The sequence below is a fragment of the Hoplias malabaricus genome, chromosome 4 (assembly GCF_029633855.1).
Source record: "Hoplias malabaricus isolate fHopMal1 chromosome 4, fHopMal1.hap1, whole genome shotgun sequence".
In the NCBI taxonomy this organism is placed as follows: Eukaryota; Metazoa; Chordata; class Actinopteri; order Characiformes; family Erythrinidae; genus Hoplias; species Hoplias malabaricus.
Window position 1 is genome coordinate 45093113 of NC_089803.1, and position 16461 is coordinate 45109573.

The window sequence follows — 16461 nt, forward strand, 5'->3', positions numbered from 1 at the left end:
TTAATTTTCAGCCAGTTGGTCCTGCAATCCTGCATGAGAGGTTTTTTTTTTTGGCTTTTTGTTTACTGTGGATTAGTTACTCAGGTATTGCACACACAACCTTTTGGAAACACAGTATGTGGTCTGTAAATGCACATCTGGTGGCAAAATATGATCACTTGGCATGTGTGTTTCAAAGTATATTGATGAAGTAATTCTAGATGGAAAAGGTGGGATATTTTTTAAAGTGTATATTGTAAAATGTGGAATAGGACAAGTTTGAATTTATTTAGGGAACAAAAAAAATTAACTCAGCACAGATAAACTACCTGTTGATCCTTTTTGTGGAAAACAGCAAGGACAGTGCCCTTGCCCTTTTTATGCTTCTTTCTCACATGAACTCAGAAGAATTTCTAGAAAAACTCTGGAGTGTTGGGTCTGGAGATGTCCTGGTTGATCACACATGCAGAGCAAAGCAGGAAATGTTCTGTGTCAGATGCACACTTGCAGCGAGAAATGGAACACATGCTTTAGGCAGGTGAAACTCCGGGACATTTCCCACACCGTTCTCACATGCACTGACTTCACACATACAGCTCTGTTGGGTAAACTCCTGTACATTTCTGGATTACCATGTATATGTAAAAGGGGCACTAGACTCAGCAACCAGCAGCTCAGTCCCATTCACTCACTGTCACAACTTGTTAGAAATGTTTCTGTTCTCCGGTTTTTAGAGGGCGCTGTTGGAGCAAAAGCAGCGGCGGAAACGACAGGAGCCCCTGATGGTGCAACCTAATCCAGAGGCGCGTCCACGCCGCACTCGACCCCGCCGCAGTGAGGAGCAGGCCCCACTTGTTGAGTCTCGGCTCAGCATCACTAGTGATGTCATCATGGATGGTGAGGAAAAGGGGAAGGGGCCTGATACAGCAGGTGGTGTTGTGGCGTGAACATTTTTTCCACAGTACTGTTATTATATCTGTTTCCTATTTGCTTTAATAGACACACTGACTGCTCATTATTTTTTTGCACAATTCTCCAGGCCTTTCTCACACTAGGTAATCCGTACCGTGTCTGGGCATAGTATGTGAGAAAGCTAAGAGTCACTGCAAACAAAACGACTCCAAATGAGCCATAAAATATAATCCTCCACTGTGCTGTGCAAAAAGAGCCTTTTTTTATTTGTCAAAATAAAAGCCACTGTCCAATGACGTAAGTGTGCTTGGATTCAGAACATTAAAACGCATTGTGAGTGCAGGCAAGTTGGGGTGTAGGGATGGGAAATTGTACTTGTAAGTCATTGTCATTGTAAGTGTGAGTACATCCTTATTCTGTGGTCAATTTTTAACCCCAGGACCTTTATACCAGATTAGATATTTTTGTTTTGGAATGTACAGATGGAGAAATAAAAAAGAATATAAAGAGAAAGGAAGGATTGGGCTGGATAGAAGGTGTGAGGGAAACACTGATTTATTTTCCTATAGGACAAATAGGATTGGTTCAGTCAGAGAGCAAATTGCATGTGTCCCATTACAGCACTATGTGGCTTCTGTTTTGAGGCCCCTGGTGTTTCAACTGTAGCTCTGTAACTGCACCTGCATTATTTAAGGTGGTCTAGAAAATCAAAATAAAGCTGCTTTTACACAGAAGATAAAATATTTATTCCTGTGCGATGAAACACATGGATCACAATCTGAGTGCATATAAAGTTTAGATCAACTCTTCTTAGCTTTCTTATCACTCAATAATAATTGTTCCGTCCAGTTTGACTCAAAAATCCTTAGCTGTGCAATGCTGTCCTCACAAACCCCACACACTAAATGAAATGAAAATAGATTGTGATGGTGCAGCCAAACAATAGTAATCCAGAATCTTATTCTGTTCTTATGTTGGAAGCAGGATGGGCAAGCATACAGATCTGAATGATTCTGACAGAAGCCAAATTGTGAAAGTTATAGTTATATATATATTTTAGTCAGAACTTGTTTTATGGAGTGTGCGACAGGGTGAATCAGCGACAGGGTCATTGGTGCCTTATGCCCATTGAGAGCAAATGCTAGTCTGAACGCTTTGATCCCACAGAAGAGCTACTGTTCCACCAGTTGAAACACACTGTGTTTATAGTGAAAAAAAACATTGATAACCTTTATGAAGTTTTCTCTAGAGCACTGATCTTTTGACATGGGTGTTGGCTACACACTGATGTTTACAGCTTTCTAATATTTTAATTAGTTTTTCTTCTATTTTGTTGTGAATCTGATGTGACACTGTTTTTCTTCATATCTGTGGCTCAGACATTAACTATTCATGAAATAGGTGTGAAACACAGGTGAGAAATGCCCTCCCCACTGTCAAAAATATGGGTGGTCCATCAAGGGTCTCGGCATCAGAGAGAGACGTGCCTCTTGTTACTTATGTTTCTATAACAACGAGGTAAAAATACCAACCTCCATATATTTGAAAAGTAGACCCTGTAAGGTTTCTGGGGGTATGTTTATTATGTTTCTAGGACAAAAAATGTGCTCAGTTGCATAAGAGTTTTGACGTAAGTTTTGATTTATCCTGCCAACGGGATTGCTGACTCCACAGGCTTAAAGTCGAATTCAACAGATTTTAACGGCACTACTCTCCCCAAAGCACACATTTTTATAGTTTTCATGAAGGGGTGTGGGTAGTAAGGGACAAGGACAGCTGAGGCAGAGATGTTTATTTAATACTGAAATCAGCCTGTTTTTATTAATGACTTTCTGTTTTGCCTATAAAGCTTACTCAGTAAAAAGCACCCACTCACAATGGATTCATTAATAGCCCTTAAACATAATGAAAGAACATTAGATAGAAGACCAGAAAAATGTAGCTTGCCTGGAACCAAAATATACTTTTATTCGCAAACTTGTTTTTTGAAAATGCACCACAGAGATTACCACGTTTTGCCAGCAAGGAAGACTTCTTTAAGCCTTCATTAAGGCACCTGTTCAAATATAAAAGTGCTCTAATCATCAGCTTTACTGGCCTCAGATTCACCATCAGAGTCTGATTTATAAAGTTAATTTTTACCAGCTCTGGGCTTGAGGTCAGTAACAAGAGCACAACAGTTATCAATGACGGCTAATTACAGTTATGAAAATGGCTTGTGGGTAACAGAGGAGGATCTGAGAGTTAGTGAATGTTAATATTAGCTGTGTTCAGGTTGTGAGAAAGTACTCTAAACGTGCAGCAAGTTAATGCTAGTCTCTGGCCATGTCCCAAACTGCACACTGCTGCACTGAATACCACCCTTAGTAGTCTTTATGTAGCGAAGCCTGTAAAGTTCCATAGTGTGTTGTTTGGGACACAGTCTCACGCTCTAACATTAATGTTAATAAAATACTGTTTCACATCATTATAAGTGCAGTATTGTACTGCCTTGTGTACATAGGAATCAAGTGTATAGCTATCTAATATTTTGGGTATGGGATGGGCTTTGACTCAGCAAATAGGTCTCCCACCAGTATTGAACTCACTCCTATGCCCATGTACCCACATTTGCTCATTTCTACACAGATCGAAAGTTAGAAACAGATTGAAAGTTAGTTTTGAATTTTCTTTGTTTTTGAACATTGATGTTAATGTTGTATCTGGTGTTATAATGTTGAGCTACGGATTTAGAGAGGGAACCACTGAACTAGGAAAACCACTAATAAGGAACTGAGGAGACAGAAAGAGATTGCAATCATATATCTGAGAGTAACAATGAAAAAAGAAGAAACAAAGGAGAAACCTCAAAATCATGGAATTATAGAAATTCTACAAAAACAAATGGCTGACAGAACAAAACAAGTACAAGTCACATGACACAAATGAGATGGTGTGACAAGGGATCACATGACTGAACAGAAGCACATGGCTAAGTAAACAAAACACAACAGCTAGAATCAAAATCAGGAAAACAACACTATGACTATGACAAGAGGGGCGGAAACCTGACAATAGCAAACATACATAATAGCTCCAGGGACCTGGAGGTTGTGGGTTCGATTCCTACTTCGGGCGACCGTCTGTGAGGAGTTGGTGTGTTCTCCCCGTGTCCGCTTGGGTTTCCTCCAGGTGCTCCAGTGTGTGTGTGTTGCCCTGTGAAGGACTGGCGTCCCCTCCAGGGTGTATTCCCGCCTTGCGCCCAATGATTCTGTACATCCTTCAGTACATAATGCATCATCTACACAATGTTACTTTGTTTACATGTTTTATATTTCAATATGTATATATGGTTACAACTTTCATAATCACAATGTTATATCACAACTGCACTTTATGTAAATTATGTAAATAATTATGTATGTTATGTAAATAATGTTATATTACATAATAATGTTATATTATGTAAATATTGTTATATATTACTTCTGGTTAGATGCTACTTCATTTCATTGGCCCTGTACTTGTACTCTGCACAATGACAATAAAGTTGAATCTAATCTAATCTAATCTAATCTAGGCTCTGAACCCACCGTGACCCTGAATTGGATTATTACAGATAATGGATGGATGGATATTTTAAATGTTAATATTGATCTTGTGGCTGATCTGTGTTTTATTTGAACAATATCCCATTTCCCTTTTGAACAAATATTTCATGTTGTTGTGGTCATCTCAATGATTGATTCTTTCAATTTGCAAAGACGCCTTTTTAATTACATTTCTTTGTTATAATACAAATTTCCTTTTGAGCCTATGTGAAATTTTATGTATTCCCATTGCTTATTTAATTACTTATTTGAATACCCTATTAGGGGTTGGCACGGTGGCACAGTAGGTAGTGTCACACAGCTCCAGGGACCTGGAGGTTGTGGGTTCGATTCCCGCTCCGGGTGACTGTCTGTGAGGAGTTGGTGTGTTCTCCCTTTGTCCGCGTGGTCCGGTTTCCTCCCACAGTCCAAAAACACACTTTGGTAGGTGGATTGGCAACTCAAAGTGTCCGTGTGTCTGTGTTGACTGGCGCCCCCTCCAGGGTGTATTCCCGCCTTGCTCCCAATGATTCCAGGTAGGCTCTGGACCCACCGTGACCATTTGTTACAGATAATGAATGAATACCCTATTAGTTAAACATGACTTATTAAGCATTAGTTATGACAGCCATATTTCATTCAATTTCTGTAACCACTTCATTTGTTTAGGGTCAAGATTGGTTTCAGAGCCTCCCTAGGATCATTGGGCATAAAGCAAGAATGCCCTGTAGAGGGTGCCAATCTTTCACAGGGCTATATTCATATTTGAATTATTTATTCTCCCAGCATCCCTGAGAGGCCAGGTGGTGGTGTTAAAATCGTCCGATCTTTCAGCAGGTATTGATGGGCCAGCAGCTTTCCTAAGTTTAGAGGCTCCTGATCTTGGTACAAAGATCCAGGTGTTGTCAGTCAGCCAGCCACAGAAGCCTTCCCCTCCTGCTGCTGAGGAGCCAGAGAGAGACGGAGACACAGACACGCTGCTAGAACCCAAAACTGACATCCACACACTGCTACAGAGACGTGGTGAGGACACACACGCACAAAATACATGTCAAGCCTTTCCACAGGCATAATGATAAATTATGCTAATTAACACTACATCTAACCCTAAACTTAAACCCTGAATAACCAAAAGGAAAACATTTGACACTCTTACTTTTTGTAATAGAAATATCATATTTGGAATACAACCATTTATTAATTATTAAGAAACGTCTTTAACCATAAATTCTAATTTTTTATCATTTATTATTTCCTTAATTTTGACTATACATTTTGTTCTTTTAGTTGTAATTTGTTTGATTAATTTATTTTAATGTTTTGTCAGTCACTTGTAAACCATTTCAAACTTCAGTTTGATTTGTTTGAAAAGTACTATGCAAATAAATTTTGATTGATTGTTAAAAACATTTAGAAAGGTCAGGCCATGCTTGTTGTCCTAACATTGCACCAAACTGAAATATGAGGGTGTTTTCTGGAAACTTTGTCCTCACATGTCACATAACACACACACACACAATCCCGTGGAGCCAGACACACAGACAGACATTAACAATAACTCCTACAGTCTCACAGTAGTTTACATAGGAACCCAATGGGTCCTGCACTGCCTCCACTCCAGTGTTTGCTGTAGGGTGAGTAGAGTGAGTCAGGAAGCTTTGCTTGCTGTCATTTACTCAACTGTCCTCAGGTCACTGTTAGCAGCTGAAACTTAAAATACTTCACATAACACTACATTGCACTGAACACGGCATAATTTGATGTTTCTGCTCTAAACAAAGAACACTATTTATACATCATTTATTTATAAATTCTATTTATACATGTTATTTTTAGCATTCTCCTCCAAACATTTCTCTGTAACTCATCTCTGGAATCCTTACTTTCTGTAAGAATAAATGGATTTAGGGTTTGTCTGATATTTGCTAAACAGTGTTGTTTTAGGATTTATGTTTTGTTTCATGTATAAATAGATATAATAGAAATCAAGAGTCTGTATATATGGGTGATGCATGTGAAGGTTTATTGGAGTTGGATTTTTTGGGGAGTCACACTTTGGCAACTCATATTGTGTAAAATGATTAACTGCAACATTCTTAATAATGTGCAATTATTTCTCATTGTATAACATAAAACGAAATGCGTCTTCCACATTTAACCCATCTGTGGCAGTGAACAGACACAAACTTGTCCAGAGCATTTGTAATGTGACTCCCAAAGTATTCCATGCATTCCTGACAGCAATAAAGGACCACCTTAATCAGTTCTTTCCTCACAGCAGAGAATAAACTGATGGATAGCTTCTATCTTTATTGTAACAGCCTGTAAACAAACAATGACATTTTTGCTGACAGGCAAGAAGACACTGACATAGGAAATGTGAGCATTTTCTTCTCCAGTCACAAATCTGCTCATAAGTGGACACTGGAGACAAAATTGAGACACAGAGATATGCCAGATTTAAACAACTATACATCTCATTGTCCTCTTATGTTGTGAAACATTTCAAACCTCTACATATTAGTTGTAAAATGAATCCCATCTGGAGTAAAGCTGTTCTCCAATTGTGGATTGGGTAGGGTGATGCTGCAATTTATGAGAGAGAAACTGCCTCCCTCCTCCCCCCTGGGTAGGCTCTGGACCCACCATGACCCTGAACCGGATAAGCGTTTACAGACAATAAATTGAATGATTGTTAACACAGAATGTGTTGTATAATTTTCAGGACTCTCAGGCAGCATGAACTATGATGAAGTTAGTGACAATGACGATGATGAAGCAGAAGATAGAGCTCGCTCACTTTCTCCAAATACAGAGTCCACACGTCCAGCCTCTGCCTCTAGCACGGTGAGATCAATCATTGTGGACATATTCAGCATTAGGCAAAAAGCTTGAACAGTCCTGGTCAGGTTACATGTTTTTTTTTTTTTTTACATTTGTTGAGGTAATTCCTTGTCAATTTTATCTATTTGTTGTTCTACAATTACAGACGTTAGTGCATCATTTGCTCTGCATACTTTCACCATTTTTTGAGTGGTAAAATGGGGCTAGCAAGATCAGAGCAACAGATGGACTTCAGTCTAAATGTAGGAGGTGGTAATTATAATGTTTTGGCTGATGGGTGTAATTTGGTTTATTTACTTTGTCCTCATCAGGAGTGTGTAACAGTGGGGTCACCCATGGCAGAGGGACCCTCCATTGAGGTGGATAACCCAGAAGAGTTTGTGCTGCGCCCGGCGCCTAGAGGCATTACAGTTAAGTGCCGTATCACACGTGATAAGAAGGGCATGGACCGCGGGCTTTATCCTACATATTTCATGCACCTGGAGAGAGAGGACGGCAAGAAGGTCAGGAGAGTTTAAACATGCTTAACTCTGTATTTTTTTCCCCTCTCCAATAGCCAACATAATTATCATTCTTTGTACTTTTTTTTCTCCCTCAGCTATTTCTGTTGGCTGGGAGGAAGAGAAAAAAGAGCAAGACTTCAAACTATCTCATCTCAGTGGATGCCACCGACCTATCTCGAGAGGGCGAAAGTTTTGTGGGGAAACTGAGGTTTGTACACAAAGAATACAGTGATCAAACCGTGGGTAGACTGTAGAAACATGGACAGAATGCCTCCATTCCCTTCCTATAGAAATAAAGCCAGAACTGTCTGCCATGCTCTCAAATTTAATACCAGAGTCTGTGCAGTAGAGACCTTCGGCTGAGACAGACAAGCCTCCTAATTTGAATAGACCTGCTCCCTTCTCACAGAATCTTAGAGAATCACGTGTTCACTGCACATGGACAGCATGGATTTTTAGAGACTACAAACAACATTAATTTCTCATTATTTTCATTTTCTCATACTACATCTGCAAAATTTCTCAGTATTTAAAATGGAATGGAAAATTATATCAGGGCCAGATTCTGCTACAACTGATCAATCTGCAGGCAAAGGAACACAATTCTTGCACCATTTAAGGTGGAGAAGAAAATTGCTGCCTTGTTTACTCTGGAATGGAAAGTTGGTAAATGGCAGTAACTGCTGCATCTTTTAAGGTGGAAAGGACTGTTAAGAAATTAACTTCACTCACAGTGTCTGAAGCTGAGATGTGCATGAACATGTTACAGAGTTTCTATTAGTGCAGCCAACGTTAGCACAGGGAATACTGAAAACCAACCAAACCATGGGAAGAATGCTCCAAGTTCATGAACTTTTCAGATTGTTCAGAACTTTTCTGGACTGATTCAGACCAGAACAGACGTGAGGTCCCAAGATCTAAAAATAAAAAAATAATTGTGACGCAAAGGAACCGAATGCAATTAAAATAAAAACAATGCAATGGTCTTCTGTCTGTAGTGGACCCTCTTTGCTTTGGGCAGTGGAGGAATAGTGCATTAAAAACAAACAGTGAGCCGAGGACAGACCTCCTAACGTCTTTTCTCTGTACTGGAGCTTCTATAGTTTGTGCAGTGGAGGAAATTCTGGAGCTGTTTTGACTCCTTTATCCTGTTTACAACCTCTTTCTGTGTTTCCAGTTCATAAAATAACCTCCAGATCAGCACACACAACCCTAATCCCAGCTGATGACTGGCTCACAACATATGTGCGTCATGTGTCACTTTTTATTTATTTATTTACACTTACTTTGTAATGTATCATTTTCTTGTTTGGTCCAGACCCATACATGTCTAACTAATAAACAAAGGACTCATATGTAGGATCAGATGTGTCAGAGTAGAGAAAAAGACAAGTCTCCTTGTGCAGGCACCAGGACTGTGTTCAGGAACCACTGGAAGACTCCCCCGCTCAGCATGGGTGCATCACATAGTTTTGTGGTTTTCTCTTTGCTGTAGGTCAAATATAATGGGCACTAAGTTCACAGTGTACGATAATGGGACAAACCCCAGCAAAAACCCTGGAGCTCTGCTAGAGGAGTGCAGTACCCGGCAGGAACTGGCAGCTATCTGCTATGTAAGTTCATATACACATTCACATATTTTTATTTAGTATTGCCTACTGGCACATGTGAGTGAGCAAAATATTATTTTATTTCTATTCTATATTCTATATTTTTGTTCTAATTATAGGAGACCAACGTGCTGGGGTTTAAAGGACCTCGCAAAATGACTGTCATCATCCCTGGGATGAATATGAATTTTGAGCGGGTTCCTGTGCGGCCTACTAATGTAAGTTTTTTCATGGAAAATAAGGCTTAATTTCTGCAAGTCTACTCCTCACTGCTGAGGATTACAAACCCTATCCCAGTTCCCAGTTTTCTTATATGCCATTTGACATTTGGTAATGGAAGCCCAGGTTGCTTTGATAGTGACCTTCAGTTTGTCTGCTTTGCTGGGTCTGGTGTCTCTCATCTTCCTCTTGTCAAGATCAGGTGAGTTTTTTTTTGGCCAATCAAGCACAGTGATACTGTGGTTATTAATCCAGTTACTGGTACCTTTGGCAGTGTGGACAGGTGCCCAGTCCTGCTGGAAAAACAAATCTGCATCTCCATAAAGCTTGTCAGCAGAGGGAAGCAGGAAGTGCTCTAAAATATCCTGGTAGATGGCTACGTTGACTTTGGGCTTGATATAACACAGTAGACCAACTCCAACAGATGACATGGCTCCCCAAACCATCACTGATTGTGGAGACTTCACACTAGACTCAAGCAACTTGGATTGCGTGCCTCTCCACTCATTCTCCAGACTCTGGGACCTTGATTTCCAAATGAAATGCAAAATTTACTTTCATCTGAAAACAAGACTTTGGAGACTGTCCAACTGTCTCCATTTTCTCCTTGGCCAAGGTAAGACACTTCTGGTGTTGTCTCTGGGTCATGAGTGGCTTGACACACGGAATGCAACAGTTGTAGCCCATGCCCTGGACACGTCTGTGTGTGGTGGCTTGAAGCACTGACTCCAGCAGCAGTCCACACCTTGTGAATCTCCTCCAAATATTTAAATGGCCTTTTCTTGACAATCGTTTCAAGGCTGCGGTTATCCCTGTTGTTTGTGCACCTTTTTCCTAACACACTTTTTCCTTCCACTCAGACTTTTATTAATATATTTGCATACAACATTAATGTGTCAGTGATTGCCTTCTCACAGTGACCCTGAACTGGATAACCGGTTACACATAATGAACGAATCAATGAATGATTGCCTTCTGAACATCTGTCAACAGTCTTCCCCATGATTGTGTAGCCTACTGAACCAGACTAAGGGTCCATTTTAAAGGCTTAGTTTTGTGTTGATTATTATAATTTACTGAGATAATGACTTTTGGGGTTTCATTGGCTGTAAGCCATATTCATCAACATTAAAGTAAAAAAAACTCTCTGTAATCTATACACTATATGAGTATGTTTCACTTTTTGAATTGAACTGCTGAGATAAATTACATTTTTGATGATATCCTGATTTACTGAGATGCACCTGTATGTTTGTTTGTTTGGCATTCATATGCTGTTAACAGGACCAGGAGACCTTATTGAGTAAATGGCAGAATCGGGCTTTGGACAATCTGATTGAGTTACATAACAAAGCACCAGTTTGGAATGATGACACTCAATCATATGTGCTCAACTTCCATGGAAGGGTCACGCAGGCTTCTGTCAAAAATTTCCAGATCGTCCACGACAATGATCGTGAGTTCTCTCTCACATACACTTTTCCAGTGTGACCAAGTTACTGGCTTTTTCTCAGGTGCTAGAATTTATTTTGTATCAGTGTTTAAAATATTAAAGAATAAGATTTATTGAGCCCTGTGAAGGACTGGCACCCCTCCAGGGTGTATTCCTGCCTTGGGTGGCGCAGCGGTAGTGTAGCAGTCACACAGCTCCAGGGACCTGGAGGTTGTGGGTTCGATTCTCGCTCCAGGTGACTGTCTGTGAGGAGTTGGTGTGTTCTCCCCTTGTCTGTCTCCGCCTTGCGCCCAATGATTCCAGGTAGGCTCTGGACCCACCGTGACCCTGAACAGAATAAGGAGTTACAGACAATGAATGAATGAATGAAAAGATTTAAATTTATTTTAAGAAGTTGACTTTTTCTTTTAACATGAATTCTGTGCCTGCACTATTTTCTATTATTTTAGTTACAAATAAAAAGCAATTCAGTGCAGTTTTTGTGTTTGTTATATTTTGTTTTACAAAGCTAGTAATGTTTAAATCCTTCCTGATGCCTTAAGTCTCTGCCACATAGTAAGGTAAGCAGATTACAAATTCAACTATTGTATCGGGTATTGGCCAATATGCAAAATTTATGTATATTATCAGAATGGGAAAAAGTCAGATCGGTGTATTCCTGGTTTTGTTGACTCATGTCCCTGCTTGTCTCTCCCCAGCGGACTACATTGTGATGCAGTTTGGCCGCGTGGCTGAGGACGTGTTCACATTGGACTATAATTACCCCATGTGTGCCCTGCAAGCCTTTGCCATTGGCCTCTCCAGCTTCGACAGCAAACTGGCTTGCGAGTGACTTCACCACCCAGTTCCACTCAAACATGCCATCCCCACTCACATTTTACCAAGACACTGATATTACTCTCACTACACTCCTATACTGACACCATTTGAACACTTGCTCATCTTCCCTAGCTGGAAATTTCATCCTCCGGATCATCTCTCATATTTGGTGCAGCAGAGCTCACTTCTTTCTTCTTAATGAGCTCCTTCATCTCGGCTCCTTCGTATCAAATCATGACTTTTTCTGCAGCACGCTGTGTAGTGAAGAAAGACAAGGAGGCATCTGCTGTACCTATTAAAAAACTCATTTTACCTCAGCTGCAATGTTACAATAAAGGGGAAAAATATCACCTTCAGATTCAGTTTTGAAGATTACTTATTTTATTTTTATTTTTTTTTACTTTAGCCAGATTTTTCAAATCCCTGGAAGGCAAAAAAATACATAATGCATATGGAAATAGGTAGTTTTTTTTAAAGCTACTTTCTGAAGAGGAGGACGGAACCTCTTTTATAAGGGAAGTCCATCAAAGCATCTTTCTTCCTATAGTTGCTGTTGTAAAATACATAAAAATGTGACAATTTCTTTGTGTTGACACATTGTGATATGTGGTGACCTCAGTTTTACTCCAGCATTTTCTGCAAAATGGGGCTTAGCTTACAATTTGAGTAATGCAAAAGGGACAATAACATTCCAGTTGATCAGGGAGAATGATGCTGCTCTTGGGTAAGTGGCAAAAAGGGACAATAGCAGTGGGACGTGTTTTGTTTTTATTGCAGATTTGTGTTGTATAGTTGTTGAGTTACATTTGTTTTTAAATGTACTCCACTTCTAAACCTGGATTTTGTGTTGATGACAGATATTTTTACATCAACTGTGGTCTTGCATGTTTTAAATTTTGTAGGAGTGCTGGAGCTGTTTTGAGTTTTGCAGTCTGAGGAACTCTTAAGTGTACGAAGTCACGACTGTGTTCCCTCCTTTGGCCTTCCATGACAGTTTTTTTTTTGTTTCCCCTAAATATATTTATTTAATTTCCATGCATATTTTAAACTGTGAAGCCCCCTCATTTTGTAGAGTGAATTTGTGCTTTATCATTTAAAACATTTGTGTGGCCTTGATGTTTTTAAAATGCTCAAATCCAGTGGAAAATCCTTTCCCTTGTGAAATATAAACACACCAGAAAACTATTTTGGTAATAATGGTGGGGAGTCTTTAAATTGCCTTAATATGTGGATGTATAGTGTAAAGAGTCCTAAATAAAAAGGGGAACAAAGGCACATTTCTCCCCGTGTTTTTAGAGAACTTCTGTAATCCTGGCTTGTACATGTGTTTACATAATGCACTGTGTGTGATTCATCAGCCAACAGTTTACTGGAAATAAAAAGGTAAGAGTATTTTTCCCCAATTTAAATTATCCAGAGTGAAATAAGATTTACCAAAATTATATTTTATGACTGAAAGGGCCCTGATTCAGTTTGAGGTCTGTGTTTTCTGACATGATTTTATTAACTGATTTAAAAATATGTAAATAAAAATGTCTGTCAAGGGTCTGTCTACATATTTTACTTGAAATATGTAATTTAACTCTTGTACAGCATTAACAGATATTTGTGTTGAACCAAAAATACAGAAAGCACACTTTTGGGCTTATTACATATTTTAATTAGGTCTCCCTCTATAAAAACAATGGCATGAATCTGTCAACAGGGCAACACTAGGAGAAGAGCACTAAGAGTCAGTACTTGGTGTAGCAGTTAGCAGATAACACACCGACTAGCTCCTGTAACCTGCTATTTTCTGTTTTTGCAGTGCATAAACAAAATAAATATGTTGCACCGGAGATTAGTTGGCCCATCATTTTCAAGAGTGTAACATCATCCTTGACTCAACTCTTTCACTTGGTGCCCACATCAGTTCTATAATCAAAAAAACGTTTTATTTTCATCTGCGTAATATTGCCAAAATCAGGCCATCTCTTTCCAAATTGGCTGCTGAAATCCTTATTCATACCTTCATCTCCAACCGTTTGAGCTGATAGTCTAAACCAGGGGTGTCAAACCAAATCCACGGAGGGCCGTGTGGGTGCAGGTTTTCTTTCCAACCATGCAGAAGCCACACCTCATTCCACCTGTTTTTAATCATTGGATATAATCAATAGATCTTGACTTTCAGTAGTGTGGGGCTTTTGCGTGGTTGAAAAGAACACCTGCACCCACACGGCCCTCCGTGGATTTGGTTTGACACCCCTGGTTTTGACTATCAGCTCTTCCTCTGTCCACAGACTTCAGATTGTTCAGAATTCTCACTCGCACTTGCTCTCACCAACACATCACCCCTGTTCTCCAACATCTTCACTGGCTTCCCATAGAGTACTGTATTAAACTCATAAATGTTCTATGTATTAACTATTGTACGCGTCTTTGAGTTCTTGAAAAGTGCTATATAAATACAATGTATTATTATTATTATTATGTTGATCAGAATGTATTAGACTGGTTCTCTGTTTAACAGTTCAACTTCCCAAAACATCCAGGCACTAGTCCATTGCCAATGTCAGTACACTCATTCATGAGCTGTGAGGCATATTTTATACACTTCAGTTGGACATTTTTGGTAAACATCTGCTAAACTGATGATTAGCTTTCATGTGAATCGTGACTTTCATTGGTAAAAGGGGAGTGTTTAAGCTTTGGATCAATCAATGATCCATTTGTTCTCCAAAATAGCTCAGAGGTGCATGAACCTTCAATTGCCAAACATATATAGACAGAGCACAACACAGTGTTACAATTTCTGGCAATGGAAGAACAAGGAAACAACCAGGGTGAACAGGCCAAAGTGGGTAAAGAGCAAGCCACATACTCAGATGACCCTTCTGGCTGCTATGAATGCAGCTAATGCCGGTAGAGGTTGGATAAGACATTCAAAAAGATTCTTTCCACACTGCATTGCTAGGGAAGATATCTGATGTGATGTCGATATGTGGCCGGACAGGAGCATCAGGAGGTCTAGAAAGAGTCCATTGTAATTCCCCATGCAGCCCTATATGTACATCTCTACCTTAAGGGTGTTTCTCATGTTTATATTTTTGATTTGTCAGATTTTACCCTTTGTACAATTTACATTTTGTCTTGCCTTTCTGTTCTGTATCATAACATGGTCTGTCATTGACCTACAGTACAAACAGTAAACAGCATGAATATTAATCTTATCTATTCTCTTTCAATCAGTCACCCACATGCAGTAATGTATAACTTTGTAGTTTTTATATGCACCTCACTTTAAAACTGCTGCCTTGTGCATTTTCAATGTCATCAAAACATTCAGAAAACATTTAGAGGTACTGATAAACATTTTGACTGTCCTGTTCAATCAATGAACTAAGGTCTTGACATTCTGATGACACTGAGATGTTAATTTACATAAAAACATTCCTGGACATGAACTAAGCATTTTGAGCAAGTTACAGGCATTTGCTTGGAATCCACCATGTGGCGCTGTTTGTAGGAAATGTTTTGAGAAATTCTCAAAATGTTATGCAAATATATATGTGCCGTTACTTGTGCATGTCTGATGCAAAGGCTATTTAACACCTTTATCATATCACAACTCCGGAGACCGAAGACCGTTGTCAGCAGGTTTAATGACATTCAAAAGGGTGAAACCTAAAACGAGAGAAACGATACAATAAAACATGAATATGTGCAGCACATAATGCACTTTATACCCAATTTCCACTGAGTTACATCATTAGATACTTCCATATGTATAAACTAACGCTACCGACACCATCTTGGCCAACATCGCAAATCGCGGGTAATTTGCACAACAAAAATACTCATTTTACAGTAAAATAATACGTAAGTAAGCTATATCTAACACAAAGAAATAATTTATTTGGTACATACCGGCAATGCAACATTAAACAAAGAGGTGTGCAGTACTTTATTCCAACCGGACTTCATGAACTGAGAGGCGAAGCCATTACTGTTTTGCTGGACTGCTACTGCTGTTCAATAAAGTTTTTTCAATGAAATAAAATTGATAATTGCAATACTTGAAAACAACACCCGAGGGCGGGCTTTCTGCCTTTAATCCAATATGGATAAATCAGCTTCTCACAGCATAATATTAGAAACTTCATAACAGAACAATATATAATGATTCGAGATATGCTCCAAAGAGGAAAAACTGCAGTAGAAGGAGGCACAGTGTTTAAGGACTCAAATTGGCCACGTTGATGTACTTCAGTTAAGCGTACTCTCTTTTTATGCCTCTAGATTTGGTCCTTGTGGGTTTAGGATTATTTCGCTGGGTTGGTCTCGAATTGTTTTGCTCTTTTTATAATAGTCCAAATTGCTCATATCTGTCTCTAACCTTTGCATACATTCAGTAAGAAGCTGAAACTGGGCTTTTTTTTTTTACATGGATTTCATAAAATACTGGGAGATTGCTTTCACTCCCTGGTGAAAAAAGCAGGGGAACGCTGCTCAGCCCTTCCTTACAGACTAAACTACTGTTTACTCTAGTGATGTGTCGGTCGCGAACGAACCGA

General features: G+C 39.3%; 1 protein-coding gene across 3 annotated transcripts in view; it reads left to right on the top strand.

Annotated features, from left to right (window-relative positions):
* The window catches only part of tulp3 (TUB like protein 3), a 58268-nt gene extending 42820 nt beyond the window's left edge, over positions 1-15448 (top strand). Inside the window, exons 4-12 of one of the 3 annotated variants that reach the window (XM_066668464.1) lie at positions 714-909; positions 5298-5483; positions 7186-7307; positions 7616-7807; positions 7903-8015; positions 9303-9420; positions 9537-9635; positions 10921-11092; positions 11788-15448. In XM_066668464.1, the coding sequence (XP_066524561.1) occupies positions 714-909; positions 5298-5483; positions 7186-7307; positions 7616-7807; positions 7903-8015; positions 9303-9420; positions 9537-9635; positions 10921-11092; positions 11788-11921 (1332 nt within the window). In that variant the 3' untranslated portion in view covers positions 11922-15448. Of the gene's footprint in view, positions 1-713; positions 910-5294; positions 5484-7185; positions 7308-7615; positions 7808-7902; positions 8016-9302; positions 9421-9536; positions 9636-10920; positions 11093-11787 lie in introns of all 3 variants that reach the window. The other 2 variants (XM_066668465.1, XM_066668466.1) reach the window with 2 other exon arrangements.
* Positions 15449-16461: the final 1013 nt, after the last annotated feature.